This window comes from Capsicum annuum, chromosome 3 (assembly GCF_002878395.1).
Source record: "Capsicum annuum cultivar UCD-10X-F1 chromosome 3, UCD10Xv1.1, whole genome shotgun sequence".
Classification (NCBI taxonomy): domain Eukaryota; kingdom Viridiplantae; phylum Streptophyta; class Magnoliopsida; order Solanales; family Solanaceae; genus Capsicum; species Capsicum annuum.
In genome coordinates, this window is record NC_061113.1 from 175,385,391 (window position 1) to 175,411,048 (window position 25,658).

Here is a 25,658-nt window from a genome sequence, read left to right on the forward strand (position 1 = left end):
ACACGGGGTGCATTCGCTTCAGAGATAAATATAAAGATGAACACATTTACTGGTAAAGGAAACTACAAAATAGCCATATCTAGCAACAAATGCAGCCAAAGGAAAGCTGAAAATGGTTTCGTAGTGCTCAGGAGGAGAATACTTTGTTACAGAGATGCTTGATTGGCAAATTCCTCGATTGAGAAGAAGCTCCCATTCGCAACGACGACCAGAGATGGGCATCACAGTCTTGGAAAAGTGTGCCAAATATCCAAGTCTTTGACATGAATGGATTCCAATTTCTCTTTGAGTTCCAATCAAGAATAGCAGTGGAGCATATTCTCATGGGAGAATGGGAGAGACAAGGTCAAGTTCTCAAACTTGAATGGTGGAGTCCAACTACTGGCGCAATCCCGGAGATGAGATATGATGGTTGTGGATTAGGGTACTGGGTTTGCCTCTACACCTTTGGGATGCCGAAACAATGAAGAATATAGGGGATGATTGCGGTGGTTAGCTGGAGAATGAAGAGGAGATAGAACTCGGAAATCACATGAGATGGGCTAGAACCAGAGTGAAGGGCCATAGGGAAATTATTCCTCTTTTGTTGAAGTTTTAGATGAAAATCTGACTTTCTCGTTACCAATCTGGTGCGAAGAACCGGCGTCTTACCGGAAAAGAGGATCGGAGAAGATAATGGAGGGGTCTAGCTACAAGATGGACAGGTCAATTCAAAACACAACTAGACCTTAGGAGACTTTTCATGAAAAAGGAAAGGAAAAAAAAACAAAAAAGAATGGCTCTCTATTCAATGCTGACAAGGAAGAAGACCTTTGGGTGAAAAATAGGCATGTGGGGTCAGTGGGGCCTCCACTAAGTTGCATTATGCTGGGGATTTTAATGGAGGATAGTTGGTTTTAGATAAAAGGGGAGATAGAGACACTTGTCATTGTGGTATTTTAAGTGTTGGGCCTTTAAATGGTGGGCTTTTAAATGAAAGGACCATACCTTTTATTTCAAAAAACCTGGAACGAAACTGCTGGTCCAAATCAATTAAGCCCAAGTCAAATGAAAAAGTTTTATAAGAAGTCCTTTACAGAACTTTTAAATTGCAAAGAGTGGAGAATTTTCACTCGAACTTCATCTTGTTTGAAGGTGAGACAGAACTCAGATATAATAGAGAAGAGAGTGGAGATAAGGGGAAAATGGTGCGGGAGATTTTGTCCTAACCTATCATAAAACTAAGTGGGGGCAAGGAGCATGGTAAGGAGAGCTTTTTGAGCCAAAATTGTGAAGAAAAAGAGACTTGACTTTCTCAAATTCTCTGCTGGTCATGTATGCAGAACCAGAACCGTTACAAGTTGATGCTATAGAGAGAGCAAGAAGAAAATTTTGCAGAAAATGCCACTGCATGTGTACAAGACAATATGATCAAGCTTGGACAACAATTGGGGTAGACTTCAAAGGGTGTAAGAAAGAAGTCAAAGAAGGGGAGAGGGGAAGAGATAATGTGAAAAGACGGTGACACTAGTCCCAAAGAATACAGTTCCTAAAGAGATAAGGAACTTATTTTTTGAAGTTAATTTCAAAGATAGGGAACCAAGGTCAATTAGGCGGATTCTAGCTTTAACTAATCAATTAAAGTAAAGCTGGTCACATAGAATGTAAGGGGGCTAACCAGGGATAGCAAGAGGGAAATTGTTAGAAAATTGCTACACCAATGGGGGCAGACATATACGTGCTGGTGGAGACAAAAATAGATGGTTTACCTGAAGAATGTTACAAAGCATATGGCGTAATAGGTGGTAGGGGGAAAAGCATAAGGAAATAGTGGGTAGTAGTGGGGGAATTTTAATACTTTGGGTTAAAAGGGTATGGAAGGGAGAGCTAGTGGAGATTGGTAATCAATGCATCACTGGGAAGTTCACATGGGTTAATGAGGAATTCAGTTGCCATATTACAGCAATCTATGCAGACTGCAATAGGGAGGTGAGGAAATTGCTACGGAGAGAAATGGTAGATGTATGGTACAAGTTTAACGGGCCTTGGATGATATGTGGGGAGTTCAATGTCACCAAGTATCCTTCCGAAAGAACTAATTGCGGGAGACTCAATAGTGCTATGTCAGATATATCGGCTTGTATTGAGGAGCTGGAACTGATTGACCCTCCTTTATTTGGAGGATCTTTTACATGGAGAAGAGGGGAAGACCATGGGTGTGCCTCAAGGATCGATAGAATCCTTCTCTGTGCTCAACGGGGGGAAAGTTTTGCACACATCAAACAAGAAATGATGCCAAAGTTGACTTTTGATCACAACCCTATCATGCTGACTTGTGGAAATTGGGAACAGACGAAGTCATATTTCAAATTTGAATCATGGTGGTTAGAAGGGGAGGGAGTTAAAGATAAGGTAAAGGAGTGGCAGTGTTCTTTTGTTGTTGAGGGCAGAGAAGGTCACCGTCACCGTCTGGCTGAGAAACGGAAGATGTTGAAAGCTAAATTGAAGGATTGGAGTAAAGGCAACATAGGTAACTGCAAGCAGAGAAAGGATGATATACTCAACCAAATTGCAAATTAGGAGCACATCCAGGAACAGAGGGTTTTTACTGATGATGAAATATTACAGAAGGCCAACTTGACCATGGATTTTGAAGAATTAGCAGGATTGAAGGAGATTGCATTGAGACAAAGATTCAGAATACATTGGTTGAAATAGGGGGACAAAAATACCAAAATTTTCCACAGAATTGCAACCTCTCATAAGAGATGCAATTTGATGGAATAACTAGAGGTTAAAGGGAACATTTTTAAAGGCCCGGTATTACTCAAAGAAAAGCTGTCCATGATTTCTCTATGAAGTTGTACAAAGAAACTGAACCTTGGAGACCTGATTTGAAGCTACAAGGAATTTCTATGTTATCTGAAGTGGAACAAACTTGGTTACAAAGATCTTTTGAGGAGGAAGAGATATTGGAAAGCATCAAACTATGTGCCAAGGAGAAAGCTCCAGGCCCGAATGGCTTTCTAATGATTTTTTTCCATACTTTTTGGGATGTCTTGAAGGGAGATATAATAGATACGTTGGCACAACTTCATTCCAATCAGATTTTTGAAAAAGAGTTTCAATGCAACCTTTATTGCACTGATTCTTAAGAAGATTGGGGCTTCAAAACTAAAAGACTACATACCAATATGTCTTGATTGGAGTGTACAAGATCATGGCTAAGCTACTTGCAGAAAGACTAAAGAAGGTGGTGAATAAGCTGGTGACTAATAATCAAATGGCTTTTATTTTATAAAGAAGAGGTAGATTATGGATGTTGCACTAATTGCTAGTGAATGCATAGACTCAAGAATTAAAGATGGAACTGCAGCATTAATATGCAAATTAGACATCGAAAAGGCTTATGATCATGTAAATTTGTCCTTTTTACTCAACTCTATGGGGTAGATGGGCTTTGGAAACAAATGGTTGAAGTGGATAGAAGCTTAAAGGTAAGTTCTACAGAGTGGTAGTCCGACCGGCTATGTTGTATGGAGCGGAGTGTTGGTCAGTTAAGAGCTCCCACATTCAAAAGTTGAAGGTGGCGGAGATGAGGATGTTGCGATGGATGTGTGGCCATACCAGGAAAGATAGGGTGAGGAATGAGATTATTCGGGAGAAGGTGGGGTGGCTTCGGTGGAGGACAAGATGCGAGAAGTGCGGTTACGTTGGTTCGGGCACGTGATGAGGAGGGGCTCTGATGCTCCAATGCGGAGGTGTGAGACACTGGCTATGGATGGTTTTAGGTGGGATAGAGGTAGGCCGAAGAAAATTGTAGGGAGGTGATTAGGCATGACGTGGAGTAGTTACAGCTTGCGGAGGACATGACCCTTAATAGAAAGGTGTGGAGGATGCAGATTAGGGTAAAAGGTTAAGGGGTGAGAGTGCGTCGGTTACAGTAGGGGAGAGTTTTATATTTGTGTTTGAAGTTTCTTGTTCGTGGTGTTGAGTGATGTCTATGATTTCGGATATGCAGTTTTTAGTATTATTTTGTGGCTGTAGTATTATCTTGTGGATAGCGGTGTTAGTTTATTTTGCATACTATACTAGTCTATACACATTTATTTTTTGTGATTGCTATACTGTTATCGGTCCTAAGCCGGGGGTCTATCGGTTGCAACCTCTCTACTTCACCTGAGGTAGTGGTATGGTTTGCATACACTCTACCCTCCCTAGACCCTACTATGTGAGAATACACGGGGTATGTTGTTGTTGTCAATGGCGAGCCAGTGGGTTTTTCCTTTCAAAAAAGGGGATTAAGACAAGGGATCCATTTTCCCCTTTTCTGTTTATATTGGCAATGGAGGGTTTTGACAGCATGATGAGGATAGCCTCACAAAAGAGATGGATAAAGGGTTTTCAAATAGGCAGAAGTGGGGGTGGAAAGGAAATTAGTCATTTGTTATATGCAGATGATAATTTAATATTTTGTGAACCGGAGATTGAGCAAATGAGATACATCAAGCTGGTTTTAGTTCTTTTTGAAGCTGTAGCAGGCCTAAGGCCTAACTGGGCAAAGAGTAGCTTGATTCCTATCAAAGATGCTCTCCAGATTCAGATTTTGGCAAATATATTAGGATGCAGAGTGGAGAGGTTGCCTACCATTTACTCGGGAATGCCTCTAGGTTATAGGCACATAGCATTGGAAATTTGGGATGAGATTATAGGAAAGACAAAAAAGAAATTAGCTAGGTGGAAAGCCCAATATCTTTTCCTGGGAGGTAGAGTGATATTGATACTCAGTAATGGATGCACTCCCCACGTATGTTATGTCTCTATTCCCAATTCCTTCTAAGGTAGTGAAATAGTTGGATAAACTCAGAAGAAACTTCCTATGGAAAAGAGATAAAGATGATAAGGGGTACCACCTAGTGAAGTGGAACACAGTGATGCTAAGCAAGGAAAGAAGGGGCCTGAGTATCAGAAACCTGAGAATGCAGAATGAAAACCTTCTCATGAAATGGTTATGGAGGTAAGAGAGGGCCCTCTGGAAGGAAGTGATAGTGACAAAATATGGAGAACAAAGTCCATGGGTCTCAAAGCCAGTCTTAGTGCCTTATGGATGGGGAGTTTGGAGATCCATCAGGGCTTTGTGGGGATCAATGGAAGAAACTCTTACATTAAAGGTGGGAGATGGCTACAAAAGTAAATTCTGGAAGGATACTTGGATCAACCAAGATCCTTGACTGAAATCTTCTCGGACCTCTTCTGTATATGCAACAATCCTGAAGCTAAAGTTAGTGACTGTTGAACTGCACAAGGGTGGGATCTCTCCTTTAGGAGACTTTTGAATGACTGGGAAGTGGCTAGAGTGGCCTCCCTGCTGGAAATACTTAGTGGAGTAGACATCTCCTCAAATGTCAAGGATAGAGTAATTTGGAAAACATACCAAGGAGGGGCTTTTCAAAGAAAATAGTGCTTATAGAAAAGGGATATAGGGAGTAGATGGTGATAGACAATACCGCTGGAATGACATTTGGAAAGGATTGACACCTACCAAGGTGAAATGCTTCACATGGTTAGTCATCAGGAGAGCATGTCTCACTCAAGAAGCGTAAAGGAAGGCCACTAGTTCCTAGATGCTTTTTGTGCAACTGGAGAAACTAATAAACACCTCTTTTTGCATTGTAAGTATACTACACAGTTATTCGAGTTATTCCTAAACATCGCTGGCCTCAGTTGGACTATCCAGAGCATACCTCTGACCTCATAAGCTTCTGGATTAGAAGTGGGGGTAGCAAGACTCAAAAGAGATGGTGGAAATTGATCCCGTCATGCATATGGTGGTCGGTTTGGACAAAAAGAAATGGAAGATGTTTTGAAGATAGATCTAATTCCATTCACAAAGTTAAATGGAATTGTTTAGTATTTTTACTTTTTTGGTGTAAACAATTATGTATAGAAGATGTAGATCAAATCATAGATCTAATAGGAAGTTTGTAATTGTTTTTGGTCATGGCTGTAATCACTTTCTGATGGTGACCAACACTTCCTTAATGCCGGAGAATACTACTTACCAATTCTCAAATAAAAAGTTAGCAGTTCAAAAAAGACTACTAATTATAAGCATGATGACAAATATATATGAACAAAGAAATTGAAAAAAGGAATACGATAAAGTGAAATATCAATTAATTAGTGTTGCTTCTCCAGAAGAGGCTCATTGGATAGGAAAAGTATGTCCTAGAACCTTGCTGACAGCACTGAAGTGCACATTAAGCGAGGTGAATCGCTCGTCATGTTTTGAGCTTCGCTTCAGGGCTTACGTGCTCCTTTGATAACACTGGTTGTTGGGTCATGTAAAATGCGGCTAGGTTGAAATTTTGAGTACTATCTGTTAGGCGCAGCTTTAGAGTCTGGGCATATAGAAAAATAGTGCTCCATATATACTTTTGAAATAAATTGTTAGGCACAACTTTAGTCTCTCATATGTCAAACTAATCTGTTTGAATTGCCACCATCCTACCTATATCAAAATGTATTCAGCTCTTGGTTGAGTACAGTTAATAGTTTTTAGAATGGTGAAATTGATGACATTCCCATTGCTCTTCCCTATGTGCGGTTTTCCTTTCTTTGATCAAGTTCCTTCCTTACAACTATTACTTGTGCAGTTCAAGCTACTTAGTTGCTTTTTCTTTTTCCTTTCTAAACTTGCAGTGACAGAGGACTTCACCTGTCCTTTCTGCTTGTTAAAATGTGCCAGCTTTAAGGTAAAGGCTGGGATAATCTTCTTTTATTTCTCTAATAAAACTGAGCTATATGGTAAAATTGGATTAGATAGCTCAGTTGTATTTTTTCATTCTCAAAAAATAAAACTGAGCTATATGGATCCAGTTTGAAATGGTTTTGGCGAGACATTTGATTTACAGTAAATTAAATAATTATTTAATTTCTTGTGTCCTTGCTTTTTTGCTTTTAGGGTTTGAGATATCACTTATGCTCATCCCATGATCTGTTCAACTTTGAATTTTGGGTTGGTAAACTTCAGCACGCTTCAAATAAAATTTTAGTTGTGTATTTCTCTAAGCTGTCAAATTAACCTTGTATCATTTTTAGGTAAATGAAGAATATCAAGCTGTAAATGTATCTGTGAGAAGTGACATTTGGCGATCTGAGGTCAGCACATTTTCTTTTAATTTAGTGGTGAATCGTATATGGTCTGTAGTATCTGCTCCTAGCACAAATCTGCTGCAATACAAAGTAGTTCTATCAATATGCCTTCAGGAGATGGATGCTTATCTCTTCTTTTAGGTAGTTTGATATTTGTAGACATGTATGACCTTCTAGGAAGCTTTACTGAGTTCTTGATGAAAAGAAAAGTATGTAGTTTAATGTTGAATATCTTTAATGAGGTCATGTATATTTGCATGATAGCTGGTTAGATTTTAACATCCTCTATAATTTTGATTTGGCAAAGGTTTGAAAAGTCAGTTCGTATTATTTAGGTAATTTCTGATGCTTGACTGCTCTCAGTGTTTTGAACAGCGAAAGGCGACAAGGCCCCGCCTCGCCACGCGGCAACGCGAGCGCCTTTTGAATGTACGGCGACAATTAATATAAACAATTAAAATAATATATAAATGATCAAAATTTCAATAACACTAATATATTAGGAAATATTTTCAAGTCAAGAATTAAAAATAGGTAGTAGATTGATATTAGAAGTCTAGAACTTAAATGACTCAACAATTCAATATCCATAAAACAAGTTTATTCTTCTTCAAGATTTGCATAATCTTCAATTCCGACATGCATTTCATTATATTGCCCCTCATCTTTTTCCTCTTCGGATTCTTCATCAACTAGGGCCTGAGTCTGGCTTGAACTTGTCGTTTTTCCCTTGTCAAGTGACCCTGACCTTGAGCTCCAGCTGCCATAACAACAGTGCCCCAATTAAGATCACCTTCCTCATACACCAGTTCATTTTCTTGATCTTCGGGGCCAACAAGTAACCATTCATTAGCATCTTTAATATTTTCCAAGATAATAGGATCAATGGTATCGCGAAATCATAGTAACGTGCCAATGTTCTATTGTACTTAACGTACACTAGATCATTGAGACGCAATAGCTAAGCCTATTTCTCATCTTGGAATGAATCTGTACATAATAAAGTAGTTACTAATTAGATTCGAATAATAATCGCTTTAATATAGAAAGTTGAATATAATAACTCGTTCTCAAATGTTCAATGACACTCCAGTTCCGCTCGAATCCAGATGCACTACAAGTTAAACTCAGAACTCTCATGGCAAATCTTTGCAAATTTGGAGTTCCGCTCCCAAATAGGGACCACCACTCAATTATAGAAAAAAATTGAAGGTTAACAAGTATAAAAAAGTCAATAACTTAAGGTGCTTTAAAATAAAGATAACTAAACCAATTCAATATTCACTAACCCAGTGACCTTGTGTCTCTGGGTCTAACAGCTTGACCAGAATCAAACAATCCATCCGCACTCTTGTACTTAGCAAGCTCAGCAAGTAGTAAATCTTGTGTGGAAAGATCGAGGACCATCGTCTCAACATAAGTGTAGTAACTCTGCCACACGTTAGCAATTTTCTCCTCACTCATCGTTGATTTAAAGTACAATCCCGGATTCAAAATATACCTGGCGGAGTGCAACGGTCACTTGAGTTGATCAGTCCACCGTGAATCAATTATTTCGAGGACTTTCTCATAATGCCTCAAAACTCCATCAAACCCCCGTTGAATAGTTACCTTCGCTTTATCCATTGCTTCAAGCATATAGCCCATTGGGGGTCTTTTTTCCCCATCCACCAAGCGAAGGAACGAGACCAAAGGACCACAAACTTTAAGAGCCTTGACTACATCATTTCAAAAGTATGTAGAATAAAGAATGGCGGAAACTTCTTTCCCTAAAACTTCCTTTACAAATTTACTAGAACTCCATTCATTGGAGATGATCAAGGTTCTCAAATTCTTCCTTTGTTTGTACATAGCCTCTAAAGTCAAATAGGCCTTTGCGAATCTTGTCTTGGCCGATTTCACCAAATTTTTCTCATTGGTGAATTTTCTCATCAAGTTCAACAACAACGACCTTTGAATTATGTAAGAAACCACCTTTGTAGCCATCTTAAAAATTGTAAAAGACATTATATCAACTATTAGCTTAATAAATATTTAGACTTTAGTAATAAGTAATAACTAAAAAAAAAGTGGTGTTAAGTATTACCCGAGGCATATGGATTAATCTTGAATATGTTTTGCAACATCAAATTGATGGAATGAGCAGCACATGAAGTCCAGTAGATATGCGGTTACACAGCCCTCATAAGCTCCCCAGATTTTACATTCTCACTAGCATTATCAGTTACAACTTGTACAACATTTTCTGGTCCAATATCCTCAATTGTCTTCTCAAACAAGCTGTACATCTTAGTGCCAGTGGTGGACTCATTACTAGCATCAACAGAACCAAGAAATATGCTCCCTATCGAACAATTGACCAAAATATTAATGATCATTTTTCCATTACGAGTTGTCCATTTATCCATCATAATGGAACAACCATACTTTTGCCATTGAACCTTATGCTTCTCAACAAGTTCATCAACTTTCTTTACTTCTTTAATTGAGAAACTCTAACTTCATAATAGGTAGGTGACTCTATTCCCGGGCCATGTTGTCCTACCGCTTCTATGAAGTTTGTAAATGAATCATAATTAAAACAATTGAATGGGAGGCCCGCATCATACATCCATACCACGAAAGAATTTACCGCCTGCTCCCTTAAGATCTTTTTTGTGTCATTAATTCCTCGTCCTCCTCTTACTCCCGCCTTTTCAAAGCCGGTGTTATGTTGTGGCTTTTGTAGATAAAACCTATCCATAGGACCGTTCGTCACATGTGCCGAGGATGATACACTACCACTCGAAGACATTTTTTGATATTTGGAGGGAGGCATCATTTCCTCATGTTCATTCATGTCATCATCATCATCAACAATATTATATGATGGCATATATCTTTGATTCTTTGGATTTGTTGCGGCTTTGCTATCAACAAATGCCTTTACTTCGTCCCTAATATTTGCCGGACAAGTTTGACATATCCTCACATTTTTGTTTCCACCTATCAAGTGTTGTTTGAATTGAGTAATACCGCCATTTATAGTATGTCGACTAAAATTATATATCACCACATCTTTTGTTGGTCCTTGTGTACCATAATTCCATCCTATGTCCTTTTGTTTGCTACCAGTAGATTGAGAAGCCATTGAAATTGAAAGCTGTTAATGATCAAATAATTTAATTAGTATATTACCATCATACTATGTTAATTCTACATAAGTTATTAAAAAAAAATAGATACAGTAACACTGTAATAGTGTATGTCTTGTAAGACAAGTTCACTATTACAGAATACAGTGACGCCGGCCGGAAAATAGAAGAAGAAAAAAAGAGGAAGAAAAAAAAACAGCACCAAAATACAAGTCCAATCGCTGGATTAAGAAGAAGAAAGAAGAAAAAAGAAATCGAAATCACTGCTTACCGGAGTAGCGGAAGTCGTTGGAGTACGTCGCCGGTTGCCGGAATCAAACTTATGAGATTAATGGTAGCAGCCGCAGTCACCAATTAGTAAGTTGGTAGAGCCAAAATGTGTAAATAAGCCTTAAAATTAGCTTATATACCTATAACCCTAATTTTTTTTAAAAAAATTAAAAGCTGAAGCCTTTGTCGCCGCCTTGCTTCGCCTCGCCACGTCGCCTTTCTCGCAAAGGCGCCGCCTTTTGATTTTCGCAACGCCATGAACTGAAGAGGTGAATAGCCTCACTGGCGCTCGCCATTGGCGATGATGCGCTCGCCAACACTGCCTTTTACTAGTCATGCTTTTTCTTGTGTGCAAATTAACTTGCTTTTCGGAGTGATCTTCCAGATTGTTGCTGATGGCGTGGATCCTAAGCAACAAACATTCTTCTTTTGGTATGTAACTCTCATGCTCCTCCTATTTGTATTGAAGCTATTTGATGCTGATTCAGAAGTGTGTTATGATATTCCATTGCTTTATTTGTAATTTATGCTCAGTTCAAAGCCACTAAGACGGAGGAAACAACCGGATTTAGTACAAAATTCAAAGCATGTGCACCCACTTGTTTTAGATCCAGATTTCCATACATCAATGAATGAGCTCAATGACAGGGTTAATGGTAATGATGACTTTTTTTCTTTCCATTGCATTCCTAGGATTATTTGATATGTTAATAGTTTTAGAGGTTTGATAACCCTTTATTCAACGTAGTTGTGCGTTCCTTGGTAGAAGTGGTAGAAGACGGTTTCTTAATGGATACACGTAAATGAATATTAGTTGTTGTCAAAGTTCCATTGTAGCTATGTTTTATGGAGCGGAGTGTTGACTGGTTAAGAACTCTCACATCCTCTGGATGAAGATGAAGGTGATAGAGATGAGGATGCTGCGATGGAAGTGCGGGTTTACTAGGAGAGATAGAATTAGAAATGAGGATATCTGAGATAAGGTGGGAGTGACTTCAGTGTAAGACAAGATGCGAGATATGAGGTTGAGATGGTCCAGGCATGTGATGAGAAGATGTACGGATGCTCCAGTGCGGAGGTGTGAGTGACTGACAGTGGATGAATTCAGGAGGGGTAGAGGTAGATCAAAGAAATATTGGGACGAGGTATTTAAGCAAGATATGGTGCGGTTGTTGCTTACCGAGGACATGACCTTAGATAAGAAGGTGTGGTGAGCACGTATTAGGGTAGAAGGGTAGGGGGTCCGAGTGTGTCCGTACTAGTCGGTAGGAGTGTTGTCCTTATTAGTAGTTCTAGTGCTACATTTGTAGTTTCTTATTCCCGGATTCTTGTTGATAAATGTTTCAGGGAGATCACTTGGAGTATTATTTTGTGGTAGTATTGTTCTGTTACTATGTGGTGTGGTGTTACTCCTTATTCTCTTTTTAACCTTTATTACATCTTTTTCTAGATTGTATTTTGTCTTGAGCTGAGGGTCTTCCGGAAACAGCCTCTCTACCTCTCTAAGGTAGTGGTACGTATTGCATACACTCTACCCTCCCCAGACCCCACTGTGTGGGAAAACACTGGGTATGTTGTTGTTGTTGTTGTCAAAGTTCCATTGACATCCACCTTTCTTAAGTTGAAAGGTACACACTTGCTGTCTGAAAGTGCAGCAACGTTTGATTGTCGTAGATAAGGAACTATCTAAATCTTTTCCTTGCATACTGTGCAATAAAATTAATTATTGTCTTGCCTATGGAAAATGGTAGCAGATGTTCCTTGACCACACCCCACTCAGTGAAGACTTGGTAAATTATCATGGTGGAATTGCGTGCTACTGGCCCTGGAGGACCCTTTGTTTTAAAAAAATCCTAGTTATACTGATTTTGTGTATATGTTATTAATTTAGAACCCAGTAGCTCAAAAGGGCTTATTTTTTCTTTGCAGAACCCCAAATATTTTAAATCCTAGCTTCCTCTAAAAAATAGTTTAATCCTATATCTGCCTCTACTCTCCCTTAATTGTAATTTCTGGGGGAGTTGAGATCTTTTATGTACCTATGGACTCTCTTATAAGGTAGAAGAGGGTTATAGTGTCTTAACAAGCAGTACTGCAGCATGCCACAGTGCAAGGTGAACACAAATCATCTTGCGGCATTGCTGGGGTATACAGTAGGAATCATGGCTCAATTGCTCGAGCACGTCCCAGATGCATGACCTGCTTTCTGTTCAATTTCCCTTCGAAGTCCTAAGTAACCCTGGATCCAAACCCACAATTCATAATCCAAAATGCACGAGGTTTGATATCTGCAAAATCAATTTCCGTTGTAATGGCCACTCATTTGAGAATTCGTACTGTTGTATTCTTCAGCATTAGGAATGCTGGCCACCTTAAAAAATTTACAAGGTGGAAAAGTTATATTCTAAGGCTTTACTGGCCTAGGAAATCTACCAGCTCATCTACTTCCTCTATACACTTTCTTTTACACCAAAAAAATAAAGACACTAAACAATTCCATTTCACATAATTAATGGATTTGATCTTGTCTTCAAAACATCTCCCATTCATCTCTTTCCGTACAGTCCACCATATATAAGAAGGAATTATCCTCCACCATTTCTTCTGGCTCTTGCTTCCCACTTTCCTCATCCAACAGCTCATCAGATCAGCAGTATGCTCAGGCATAGTCCATTCAGTCTTGGTGAGACTGAAGAAAACCTTCCACAATTGAACTGTGAACTTGCAATGTAGGAACATATGGTTATTTGTCTCTGCAGTTTCATTGCACAAGAAACATCTGGTCACCACTACTCTCCACTTCTTTTGTAGCACTTCATGAGTCAGGGAAGCTCTCTTTACTACTAGTTAGGTGAAGCACTTGACCTTTGTAGGAGACATGTTCTTCAAGATATTGTTCCAGATCCTAGAATTCTCCCCTTGCATCACACTGTTTTCCTTTTTATAAGTCTATTTACAGAGAAATCACAATCCCCTGTATGTCTCCATCTCAGTGCGTCAGCTTGCAGGGTAGTACCAGAGAAACCCTCCACTTCAGTTAACAAGCTTTTCATCCTGTCCACTTCACAGTCGTTTAGATGTCTTTTGAGGTTTAAGTTCCACCCTTGAGTTGACCAGCTTTCAGAGATGGTAGCTTCAGGATTGTTGCTCAATGCCTTAAGATCAGGATAAGTGTCTTGTAGAGATGTATCCCCCCTCTATTTGCCTTTCCAAAATTTGGTTTTGGTACCATCTCCAACCATGATTTCTGGAATTTCCTCGAAGCTTTGGCCATAATGCTCTGATGGTCTTCCATACTCCCATCCCATATGTTCCATTCACTTCATTGGAGCACCATGGACTAACTTGGCCATACTTGTAGGAGATAACCTCCTTCCATAAAGTTGACTTCTCCACTGAATCTCCTTACCTACTTCGTCAAGAGACAATTATTCTGAATCTTCAAGTTCCTGATACCATGACCACCCTGACCCTTGCTCAGTTGTGTCACTTCCCATTTCACCAGGTTATATCCCTCTCCTTGTTGCTTTTCCACAGAAAATCTCTTCTTAATTTGTTCAGCTTCTTGATGACACTTGCCGGAATAGCAAACCAAAGACAACACATAAGTAGGGGGAGAGTCCAATACTGAATTAATTAGTGTGACCCTTCCCCCTAAAGATAAATACTGAGCTTTCTATTTTCAGTTTTTTCCAGAATGCTGTCCCAAATTTCTGTATCTTTGCGTCTTCTGCCTAGGGGCATGCCGTAGTACACAGTAGGCAGATTTTCTTCACCACATCCAAGAATACTAGCTAGAACCTGATGCAAATTATGGCCACTCATTTGCTATTCAGATTCTTCGTTTGAAAGTTAGTAAGAAAATTACTTAATGGAAGTAGAGAAATTTACCAAGTTACTGAGTGCCATAATCTAACGGCATAGTCTGAAAAATTGGTGTCGTTCTGCTAACCCAACTATTGAATGCCATAGGCTTCTGTTTGCCTGTAGTGCCATGTTTATTTACCGAGTTTCTATTGAGAGAGAATTGGCTTCCTCTGATCATGAATGAAAATAAGTTTTCTCTAAAAAGCAGCGTTTTTTTTGTTGTTCTAGACTTCAAGTGAGACGGAATCTGCGTATTGGTTTTAAGGTGGCAAACTGGGGATTTTATTTTATGTATGAGTATGTATTATAAATAGTATATCACATTGATACAGGTATACTGATGGGAGTTTGATAGAGAATTAGCTACCTACTGGAAATATCATTTTATGATGGTTAAGAATATAGTGTAGCGGATTTTTTTTTCCTTTATTGTTTTCTGGTAGAATTGATTTGCTTTTGATATATGTATACGGGTGGGGCATTGAGAGAGAATTATCTTCCTACTAGAAAAGTCATTATATGGTGATGTAAGAATATAATATAATGGAACATTCTTTAAAAAATGAATATAGTATAATGGGATTCATTTGCTTAGTTGCTTTTTGGTGGAATTGATTTTCTTATATAATATATGTATATCATATTGATATAAGTATTCTGGTGGTCTATGTTGCTCGGACTTGGCGGTTATGCCGTCAAACCCGTCCCGACGCGACACTGGTGTGGACGCTGGTGCGGGATTCGTCTCGGATTCGGTCAAATGTATCTGGAGACGTTGACCAACATCAAGAAGAAAGTTGGCTTCGTTGTCGAAAGGGAGAAACCGACGACTGTAATTATTGTCATTGTCGTCGTGAGAAACCAATGATTGTAATTGTTGTCGTCGTCGTCATGAGAAAATCAGCGACTGTGATTGTAGTCGTCGGCGGAGGGGTTATCGTCATCGGAATTTCGATGAGGAAGAAAGAGAAAATGACAGAATGCTCAGATTTGTATTGTCGGTGCTTACTGATGAGTGATCTTATTTTTTAATAATTATATTTTTTTAAAAATAAATTATATTAAAAAGGTAACCTAATTCATTTAGATATGGTGAGTGTTTGATTTTCCAAATACTACTACTGATTGAAAAGAATTTATTTTTTTTCCATGTAAAAAAGTACTACTACTAATTTAAAAAGTAACTAAAAGAAATTACCTTAAAAGTGGAAAAAGTTAAGAATATGTTTTTAGGTATAAAGTTCCTTGACACATAGGGAAAAGTAAATTGGAATGGTTGTTTAAATATGGACTCGTACATCTTTAACCCCCCCAGACCCCACTATGTGGGAATCCAATGGGTTTGTTGTTGTTGTAAATGTCCAATTTTTTTTTATAACTCTATACTTATAATATTTAATTTTTTTAAAGCCGAATCCCTGCACCTGTATCCATAATTAGATTCGCACCCCCGAATCTTAAAATTTAAATTTTGAGGAATCCGACTCTCGGTTCCGCACCCGTCTTGGATACGCGCACCCAAGTTCATGCAACTTAGCTGGTGGTGTGTTGAATTAGCTTCCTACCGAAAAATTCGTTTATGATGTGTAATACAAAAGTATATTGGGAAAATACACAAAAGGTTCCCCTTGTGAGAAATAATGGAGAAAATATTATTATTGAATTGTGTATCCAATTTATTACATTGAGACCTTATTTACAGACACTACATTGGACTCTTCCCGACTAGGATACTGACATTACAATCATTTTTCAAGTATGTTTCTTTATACTTTTCTTATTCCTATTCATATTCTAACACTCCCCCTCAAACTGGTGCATACAAGTCATATGTATCAAGCTTGTTACAAATGTAATTAATACGAGGACCAATGAGGGACTTGATGAAAATATCTGCAAGCTGATCACTCGATTTCACAAATTTTGTATCTGTGAGAAATATAAGAGAAGAATATTATTGGATTGTATCTACATGATTACATGAAGACCCTATTTATAGACACTACATTTCAATCCTTTTCCAAATAGGATACTACATTATAATCCCTTTTCAAGTAGGATTCTATATGTTATTTCTATTCCTACTCAAATTCTAATACTCCCCCTCAAGCTGGTGCATACAAGGCATATATACCAAGCTTGTAATGGATGTAATTAATACGAGGATTAGTGAGGGACTTGGTGAAGATTACTGTAAGAAAAATGGCCAGTACTGCTCTGAACGTCTGAGAGATCTCTGTTGAAAAGGGACAAATTGATAAAGTGGTCATAGTAGTAGTAAATGTCACTGGAAATTTGATCTGTTGTTGGAAGTTTTTCAGAAATTGGTATAAAATATATGGGTCATCTAGAAATCAAGAGGTGTAGATCTTAAACAAGGTTACCAAAAAAACTGGCTGGAGCATGCCTCATGCACCAGATTATTAGATTTGATGGTTGAAAAGTGGTCATAATTAGAGGAAAAATTATATGGGTAGGGTTGGAACGACAACAAGACCCTACTGAAAAAGAGAAATTATATGGGTAGGGTCGGAATGGCGGCACAACCCTCTTGGAAAAGAGAGATTATACTGGTAGGGTCGGAATGTTGACACGACCCTACACAAATCAGATCTGAGGAGTCACCAAAAAGACGCACAAAACTACGTAAATCAAATCTGTGGACTCACCGAAAAGACGCACGGTGCTATGCAACTGAGATATGAGAAAGTAGTCCGGAAAGATACATGGTACTACACAAATTAAATATGAGAAATAATCCGAAGAGGCATGGTGCTATGCAAATCAGATATGATAAAGTAGTCACCATAAAGATGCACGGTGCTACGTAAATCATATAATAGAAAATAGTCACCGAAAAGATACACGGTGACCCAACTTTTGCTAACATATCATTGGCCAGATAGGCGGCATATATGGGTAGTAGCCGCTTGCCGGCTGCGGAAGCTCTTTGATTTTCTACCAAGATTGTAGAGGCTCGAATACCATGTAAAGAATGGATTTTGGGTCTAACTCAACCTCAAAAGCTAGCTTATGAGGGGAGGATTGCTCAAGTCCATATAAAGAGACCAATTACCCATCCCTTTTTTGATGTGGGATACTTAACACTTCCCTGCACGCCCAGACCTCATTAACTGGAGCGTGGACAATATAATTTAGGGGCCCAACATCGTTGAACAAAGTTTGGGATAGGCCCGACTCTGATACCATATAAGAAATATAAGAGAAGAATATTATTGAATTGTTGTATCTATATGATTACATGGAGACACTATTTATAGACACTACATTTCAATCCATTTTCAAATAGGATACTCCTTTATAATCCTTTTTCAAGTAGGATTCTATATGCTATTTATATTCCTACTCAAATTCTAATAGTATCAATATCTTTGGAATGTATATTTCTCGCACAGTGACAAATCAATCTAAATGTGCTTATTCCTCTCATGAAATACTGGATTTGATGCGATAGGAAGAGCCGCTTGGTTATCACACTTCCATTCATTGATTTCTCCAAATTTTAACTTTCTCAACAACTCTTTAATCCAAACTAGTTCACAATGCCTACCACCATTGCTCAATATTTTGCTTCTGCACTAGATCAAGCAACCATACTATGTTTCTTACTTTTTCAGGACACCAAATTATCTCATACTAAAATACTATCTGATTTAGAATGTTTATCACAAGGTGATCCTGTCCAATCGATTTCTGTATATCCAATGATTTGTTCATGATCTCAATTCTTGAAGTGTAGTCCTTTACTTGGAATTGACTTAATATATCACACAATGCGAACAACTGCATCCCAATGACTATCAGAGGAAAAATCCATAAAAAGACTTACAACGCTCGTAGGATTGATAGGATGGAAATGTCAGGTCTGGTCACTGTGAAATAATTCAACTTACTAATAAGACGCCTATATTTTCCAGGATTATTGAGTTGTTCCCTTTCTCCTGGCAGGAGTTTAGTATTTGGATCCATAGGACTGTCAATGGGTTTACATCCCATCATTCCTGTCTCATTGAGAATGTCTAAGGCATACTTGCATTGTGAAATAACAATAATTGATCTGGACTGAGCAACTTTAATACCTAAAAAATATTTCAATCAGTCGAGGTCTGTAGTTTGGAAATGCTGAAAGAGGCGTTGCATCAAACTAATGATACCATCTGGATCCTTGCCGGTAATAACAATATCATCAGCGTAAACCGCCAAATAAATACATAGATTTGGAGCAAAATATCGGTAAAACACAGAGTGATTTGCTTTACTATGAATCGTGCCAAACTTTTGAATTATTGTGCTGAACTTTCAAAACCAGGCACGAGGAGATTGTTTTACACCATAAAGTGACCTACGCAATTGACACACCAAACTAGATTCACCTGGAGCAACAAAACACTCGTATGTAAAGCAGACATCTTGTAAATCATAGCCTGTCGCCATCCTGGATGAGAAAGTGCTTCCTTGTGGACTTAGAGATGGAGACAGAGGACAAAGATGATATAAAGACATAATAGGGTAATGATGGACGATGATAACTTAAGGGGTATAGTGAGGGTTAGTATTACGGATGGACCGTATACCTTTTCGAAGTGCAATTGGAGGAGACAAATCTGTAGTAGGTGCAGGGTCAAATGCAGGACGAGAATCATCTAATCTAAGCCCGATGCTATACGTGGACGATGATGATAAGTCAGGAGTGCTGGAATTGTAGATGGAGTTGTAAAAGATATTGTAGATTCCTTAAAAGTCGGTGCATGTAAGACTGATGGCACAATGGATAGATATGTAGAAATAAAGGTAGGATCCTCAAAAGCCGATATAGGTTAGACCTCAGGCATGTTAGGATGATTAGGATCCAAAGAAGTCGTAAAGGTTGAGACTCAAAGTATGTGAAATTAGTTGACATAAGGTGCCGCTGAGGATGAGGTGAGTAGCAACGTTATCCCTTTCGTACTCGGAGAAAAATCCAGAAAGACCTATTTGAGAGTATAATGGGTTAATTTATCTCCCCCTGGTGTGAAGTTATGAACAAAACATGTACTCCCAAAGACACGAGGGAAGAAGAGTATAAGGAATTTGATTTTGAATATAAGTTGACGACATTCGACTAATTAAATAGCAAGATGCAGTAACTGTATTGCAACATGGGATTGAATGAGAAGAGTGCGAGCTGTCTCGATGAGGCGCCTATTCATCCTTTCTGCTACTTCATTTTGTTGAGGGGTATACGGACACGAAGTCTGATGAATAATTGAAATTGGGAGGACATATATTCTTAGGCGTTATCACTACGAAAGGTATGAATAGAAACACCGAATTTATTTGTATTTCAGCGCAATAACTCTTGAATATAGGAAACAATTCAGAGCGATCTTTCATTAAGAAAATTCAAGTACATCTTGAATAATCATCAATGAAGCTAACAAAATAATGAAACCTCGAGGTTGAATTGATTCTTCTAGGACCCCAAATTTAAGAGTGAACTAAGGAAAAGATAGACTCCGCACGATTCTCAGTACTACGTTGAAAGGTAGTTCGAGTATGTTTCCCAAGTTGGAAAGACACAATCTAATGTGGATATATTAGACAAACTAGGCACTATCTCCTGTATCTTGGATAGATTCGGATGTCTTAAACATTTGTCAATTAGGTCTGGAGAATCTATAATTGGACATGCTATGAAGGAGTTAAGAGACGTAAGGTAGTAGAGGCCTTGTGATTCATATCCTACACCAATTGTTTGTCCCGTACTATGAGTCATACATGATAAGAGAGTCCTCAGGAAATAGTATGCCACAATTTAGGGCACGAGTCAAATGACTGACCGATACAAGATAAAAGGACAACTAGGGACATAGAACAAAATATAAAGTGACAGAGGATAGGGGATTAGCTTTTGTTACTCCTTTTGTTTTGATTTGGTTACCATTGACTAAAGTGACAGTTGGAAGACACTGTAAATAAAAATATTTGATAGAAGTGATTTATCACCAGAAATATGATCAGAAGCGCCAGAGTCTACAAACCCACGAGCTAAAGGTAGGAGATTGTGCTGGTGAGGCTATTGGTAGAGATATCTACTTGCTTGATACTGAAGATACTCATTATATTTCTTTTCAGATAAATACACCCGTTGATTACTTGTGGTGTTAGATCGAGCAAAATGAACATTTTTAGGTAGTCGACTATGCAAAGAATAGCATATTTCATGTGTATGTCCAAGCCTATTACAATAACTACACTTAGGTCCAGAATAACATATGTCACGAGTGTGTCCAAGCCTTTTACTAAAACTACACCTAGGTCAAGATCTTTCAAAACGTCCTCCCCTCGTCGATTTTTTGTGAGCTATGACGTTTGATTTTCTGATCTCATCATTAAGGGTTTAGTCTTAATCATAGGACTAAACTGAGCCAAAAATATTTGGAAATCTGTTGCCGGAATCTGAAAGTAAAGTGATCCGTCACTGGAAAATTAGATCAGACTGTTGGAACTTGATTGGAATCAAGAAATAACTATATGGGCAACCTCGGATTAAAGAGGCGACGCTAATGGAAAGAAAACCTATTGGAAAAAGTGGTCAAAAACTACCTCACGCGCCGATGCGTGGATCTGACACGTTTGCCAGAGAATTGTTTCCGGCGGTATGGGAGTGCATGTGTTGTTCTTATTTCGGACGATCCTAGCTGGTGTTTTTTCGCCGGAAAAATCTGAGCCTGGTGGTGGGTTGATTTTCAAAAAAAAAAAGGAAAAGATTACTGGATTAGGTCAATGGAAATTGGAAAATTGCTAGTGATGCTGATTTCGCTGGATGACGTGCATCAATGCTTTTCTCACCTAACGCTCTGATACCATGTGAGAATAATGGAGAAAATATTATTATTGAATTGTATATCTAAATTATTACATTGAGATCCTATTTATAGACACTATATTAGACTCCTTTTCCAACTACGACAGATATTACTATCCTTTTCTAAGTAGGATGCTATATACTATTCCTATTCCTATTTTAACACCCTGAACTAGCTTCTAGATTCCAAAAAGATACTTAAATTTTGAGGGGGGTCTTATGGCTCTGTAGTCGTTTAAAGTGGTGCAAAAATCACCTTTGGTGACTAGCATTGGTTTGAAGAAAAGAAGTGCATGACACACACCAATCATGTTTTGCCACGCCATTCACAATAATTCAGCATGAAAGCCACCAAAAATCACAAAAAATAACCAAACAACAGCCAAATCAGTATCTCAAAATCACATCCAAATCAAAATCTGAAAATTGAAACTGCCGCCAAACCACAATATGGAAATCTTTTAAAAAAAGCTTCACCAGCCAACCAAAATCCAAAAATCAGAAAATCAGAAGATCCACCAAAATGTGAATAGTAGAGAAACTTGTTGGGATGAGTGAAAATAACATTAAATAGAAGAAAAGTAAAACCACCACCAAATCAGAACCACAGGAAATCAGTTCCCTGACTTAGCTTTCTTGTGAGCAATGCTTTTTGATTTAGGGGCTGGGTGAGCGGGAAGTGAAACATTTTGTTTTAGCCTTTTGAGTGCGGATCAAAATTTTATTTCCTTTTTGTCTGTAACCTTGGCATATAATTCTGTTGGTATTGATATTGAAGCACCATTGTTTTCACTTTTTCTTTAATATTAATCATGATTTTTCTGTTGTTGAATATTTATCAGGTGTTGCTGATGCTGTAGAGTGTGATCCATCAAGTCCCAATGGTGCAGGTGTTTCCTCTGCAACTGGTCACTTGTATCCAGATCTTGATTCTATTCAGTCAGTACCAGGAAGCACTCTTGCACCCCCAGCACTGCTTCAGTTTTCCAAGTCAAGAAAGTTATCAGTTGAGCGCTCTGATCCCAGAAAGTATGTTTAACGACAGTGTCAAGTAGCATTTTTACTTAACAAAATGATTTTGGGTAGAAAAGATTTCACTACTGAAGATCTTCAGTACTGTGTCCAATAAATCGTCAACTATCTGGTTTTGTTGGCTGCATTAGGCATTAAGTCCTTAACTTCATTGTGGATTATTGGTTGTCCAATCTGGAGCTATTCTTTTCCTTTTTATGACTATACCCCATTGGGCCTACTGCAGTTATTGTGTTTGTTTTGGGAGGTGGGTGTAAACCTGCTCCCATGTTTTGCAAATTTGAGGCGTTGATGCATGTAGTTTCGAGAATTTTAGGAAATACCCGTGGAAGATGTTCTTAACCCCCCAAACCCCAAACCCCCTCTCTTTAGTTTTTTCTCAATAATTCAATGGTGCCTTCAAATCTGTCTTGCCCTCTAGTTTAGTGACCAGTAGTGTCACTTTGTCCACTTCGGGCCTACTGCAGTAATGAAGCTCCTTTTTGTCCTCTTAACTTTTGGAACTATAGGAAATACCTTGAAAGGTATACTATCCCTCTAGTTTTTCAATGTATTCAATAGTGTCGCCATATTCAAATGTGGCCATTGATCTAGTGCCAAATAAGGTCTGGTTTACGGTGGCTTTCTTGTGTGCCTTCTAAATAGCCTCTATCTTAACTTTATCAAAACCTCGACCATGACCACCATTTTACCTTGTGCCAGATGGAGTTGTTCTTGACTATCCTTTTTGCAATGTGATGGTACACTCGTGTTTTGAGTTTCTTGTTGGTTGGGCTTTACTTCCCTTTTGATGATGCAACAAAGTTTCTCTTTCTCCGACAGTTGTTACATCACCTCTGAGCTTATACCCTATAAAATTAAGATTGGTTCCACCTACCTGGGTTAAGTAGGTAACATTGATTATATTGAAATTGTTTAGTGAAGCATTTCTGTATTATTTGTTTTTGATGTCTTGTTGTTTTGCGTAATGTCTTAGATGTGAAACTACTTGGGAGAAAATTGACCACACAATTTTTTGTATTATTGTTTACCTTTATAGTTCGTAGATAAGATTATCTGGCTTTTAATACAATTTGTTTCTCTCTTACAGTCGTGCACTCCTGCAAAAAAGACAATTCTTTCATTCTCATAGGGCCCAGGTAATTAATCTCTTATGTTATGCTTGAGGATATTGGAATTCCTTTTGGTTCCTCATAAGACAATAGATGTGAAATGTTTAACAAACAGGATTATTTTGTATTTACTCGATGTATACAACTTTCTTAAAATCTTACAGAGTGGACGTTGCACGTAAAAATCACAGTTAGTGGTCCAAAATGTGAAGCTTTTGGCAAACTCAAGTTTCTTGATAGATTCTATAATTGTAAGGAGGCTGAGGCGGAGTATCCTATCAGGGATGATGGATACCTTCCTTGCAACTATATATAAGGGCCGTTTTAACATAATATATATGACGGTCAATATATACTTGTTTAAGAAAGGATCAATTAGCATCTCAAAGTCTTTAACCAACAAAGTCTGTGTTGGATACGACTACATAGTATGATGTTTAGTTATCCAGAAAAAACATGGGATGCCCGTCAAGTTTTTAATGATTATTTGTTTTTAGTGTTGGATTTTTTTTTGGGAAGGAGAGCCTTGAAGTAACTGGTAAAGTTGTTGCCATATTATCAGGGGTTCAAGCTATGGAACAGACCTTTGCAGAAATGTAAGATGAGGCTGCGTACAATAGACCCTTGTGGTCCATCCCTTCTACGAACCCCGCACATAGCGGGAGCTTTAGTGCATTGGAGTGCCCTTTTTCTTGTTGGAATTATTTAATCATGTGTCATCCATGATGTTTGAATGATGAATTAACATATTCCCTCTGTCCCATTTTATGTGTCGCCATTTACCATTTGGTTCGTCCAAAAAGAATGCCACCTTTTCTTATTTGGTGATTATCTAAAGACACAGTTCCATTTTACCCTTATTGGTTCCGCTTATAAGGTCCCCCTTAATTAAAGATATAGTAGTACATTTTCTTAATAGAGGACAATTTGGTAAACATTACCAAGTCTTTCCTTATTTCTTAAACTCCGTGCACGGTCAAAGTATGCCACAAAAAATGGGGTGGAGGAGTAATACACATTAATATTGGTCAAAAATAAAAATAGTCAATGTTATTCTAATTGAAGAAAATTTTTGTAGCTTAAGTAGTTGAGCTTAACCTATGGTGCTCATGGTAAATTTGGAAGGACAAGAAAAGGGAAAAAAAGTTTATCTAAGGGTGTGTTTGGTATGAAGGAAAATGTTTTCCATGGAAAATATATTCCTAGAAATTGTTTTTTTAGAATATAAGTTGGTTTCTTACTTGTTTTCTTATGATTGGTTAGTGGATAGACAATATTTTTTGGAAAATGTTTTCTAGTGTTTGGTTGGTAAATGAAAAAATAATTTTTCAGAAATAACATTTAGTGTTTAGCTAGAAGGGGAGCTTTGGAGTAACTGGTAAAGTTGCTGCCATGTGACTAGAGGGTCACGAGTTCAAGCCTTGGAAACAGTCTCTGGCAGAAATGCAAAGTAAGGCTGTGTACGATACACCCTTGTGGTGGGGTCCTTCCCCGGACACCGCGCATAGTGGTAGCTTTAGTGCACCGGGCTGCCCTTTTTTTTCCTTACATTTAGTGTTTAACTAAATAATAAAAATACATTTTAGAAAATTATTTTGGACCCTGAAAAATACTTTTTTTTAGGGTGTGTTTGATGCGAAGGAGGAAAAATATTTTCTAGAAAAATAAGTCGTTTCTTACGTATATTCTTGTGTTCGTTAGGCAAATTGAGTAAGTATATATTTTCTAAAAGTATTTGTTTATATTTAACAAAAATAATGAGAACGAATAGGAATAGAAAGGTGGGAAAGGAAAAAGTTTTGATTTTTTTTTAAAAAATAAATTAAAAAAAGTTATGTTTATGGGGGGATGAGGTTGGTAGGTGGGGCTGAGGTTGTCAAAATAGGTAGTAAGGACGGGGCAAGAAAAAATTTTAATTTTTTTTAAAAATAATTTTTTTTTTGAGGAGGGGGGGGGGGGGTAGTGGGGGTTAGGGGGGGGGAGTAGGGGTGGGATAAGAAAAAAGCTAACTTTTGTTTGAAGGGGGGAGTTGGTATGGGTGGGGGGTTGGGTAGCGGAGGGAAAGAAAAAAGTTTGAATTTTTTTTTAAAAAATTTAATGTTTTTTTTAAGGGAGTAGGAGTTTAAGTTTCGGGTTAGGGGATGAGGTAAAAAAAAATTTGAAATAATTTTTTTGAATGGGGGTGGTAGGGGGTGGGTATCGGGGTTAGGAGAGTAAGGGTGGGGTAAGGAAAAATTTAAA

At 38.1% G+C, this 25,658-nt stretch overlaps 1 protein-coding gene across 11 annotated transcripts in view; it reads left to right on the forward strand.

The window, feature by feature from the left end:
* The window catches only part of LOC107863541 (polycomb group protein EMBRYONIC FLOWER 2), a 63,892-nt gene that overhangs the window by 24,087 nt on the left and 14,147 nt on the right, over positions 1-25,658 (forward strand). For all 11 annotated transcript variants that reach the window (XM_016709502.2, XM_047408449.1, XM_016709499.2 and 8 more), the window contains 7 exons: positions 6,682-6,734; positions 6,944-6,997; positions 7,081-7,140; positions 10,924-10,970; positions 11,073-11,194; positions 22,116-22,302; positions 23,396-23,444. In XM_016709502.2, the coding sequence (XP_016564988.2) occupies positions 6,682-6,734; positions 6,944-6,997; positions 7,081-7,140; positions 10,924-10,970; positions 11,073-11,194; positions 22,116-22,302; positions 23,396-23,444 (572 nt within the window). The remainder of the gene's footprint in view (positions 1-6,681; positions 6,735-6,943; positions 6,998-7,080; positions 7,141-10,923; positions 10,971-11,072; positions 11,195-22,115; positions 22,303-23,395; positions 23,445-25,658) is intronic.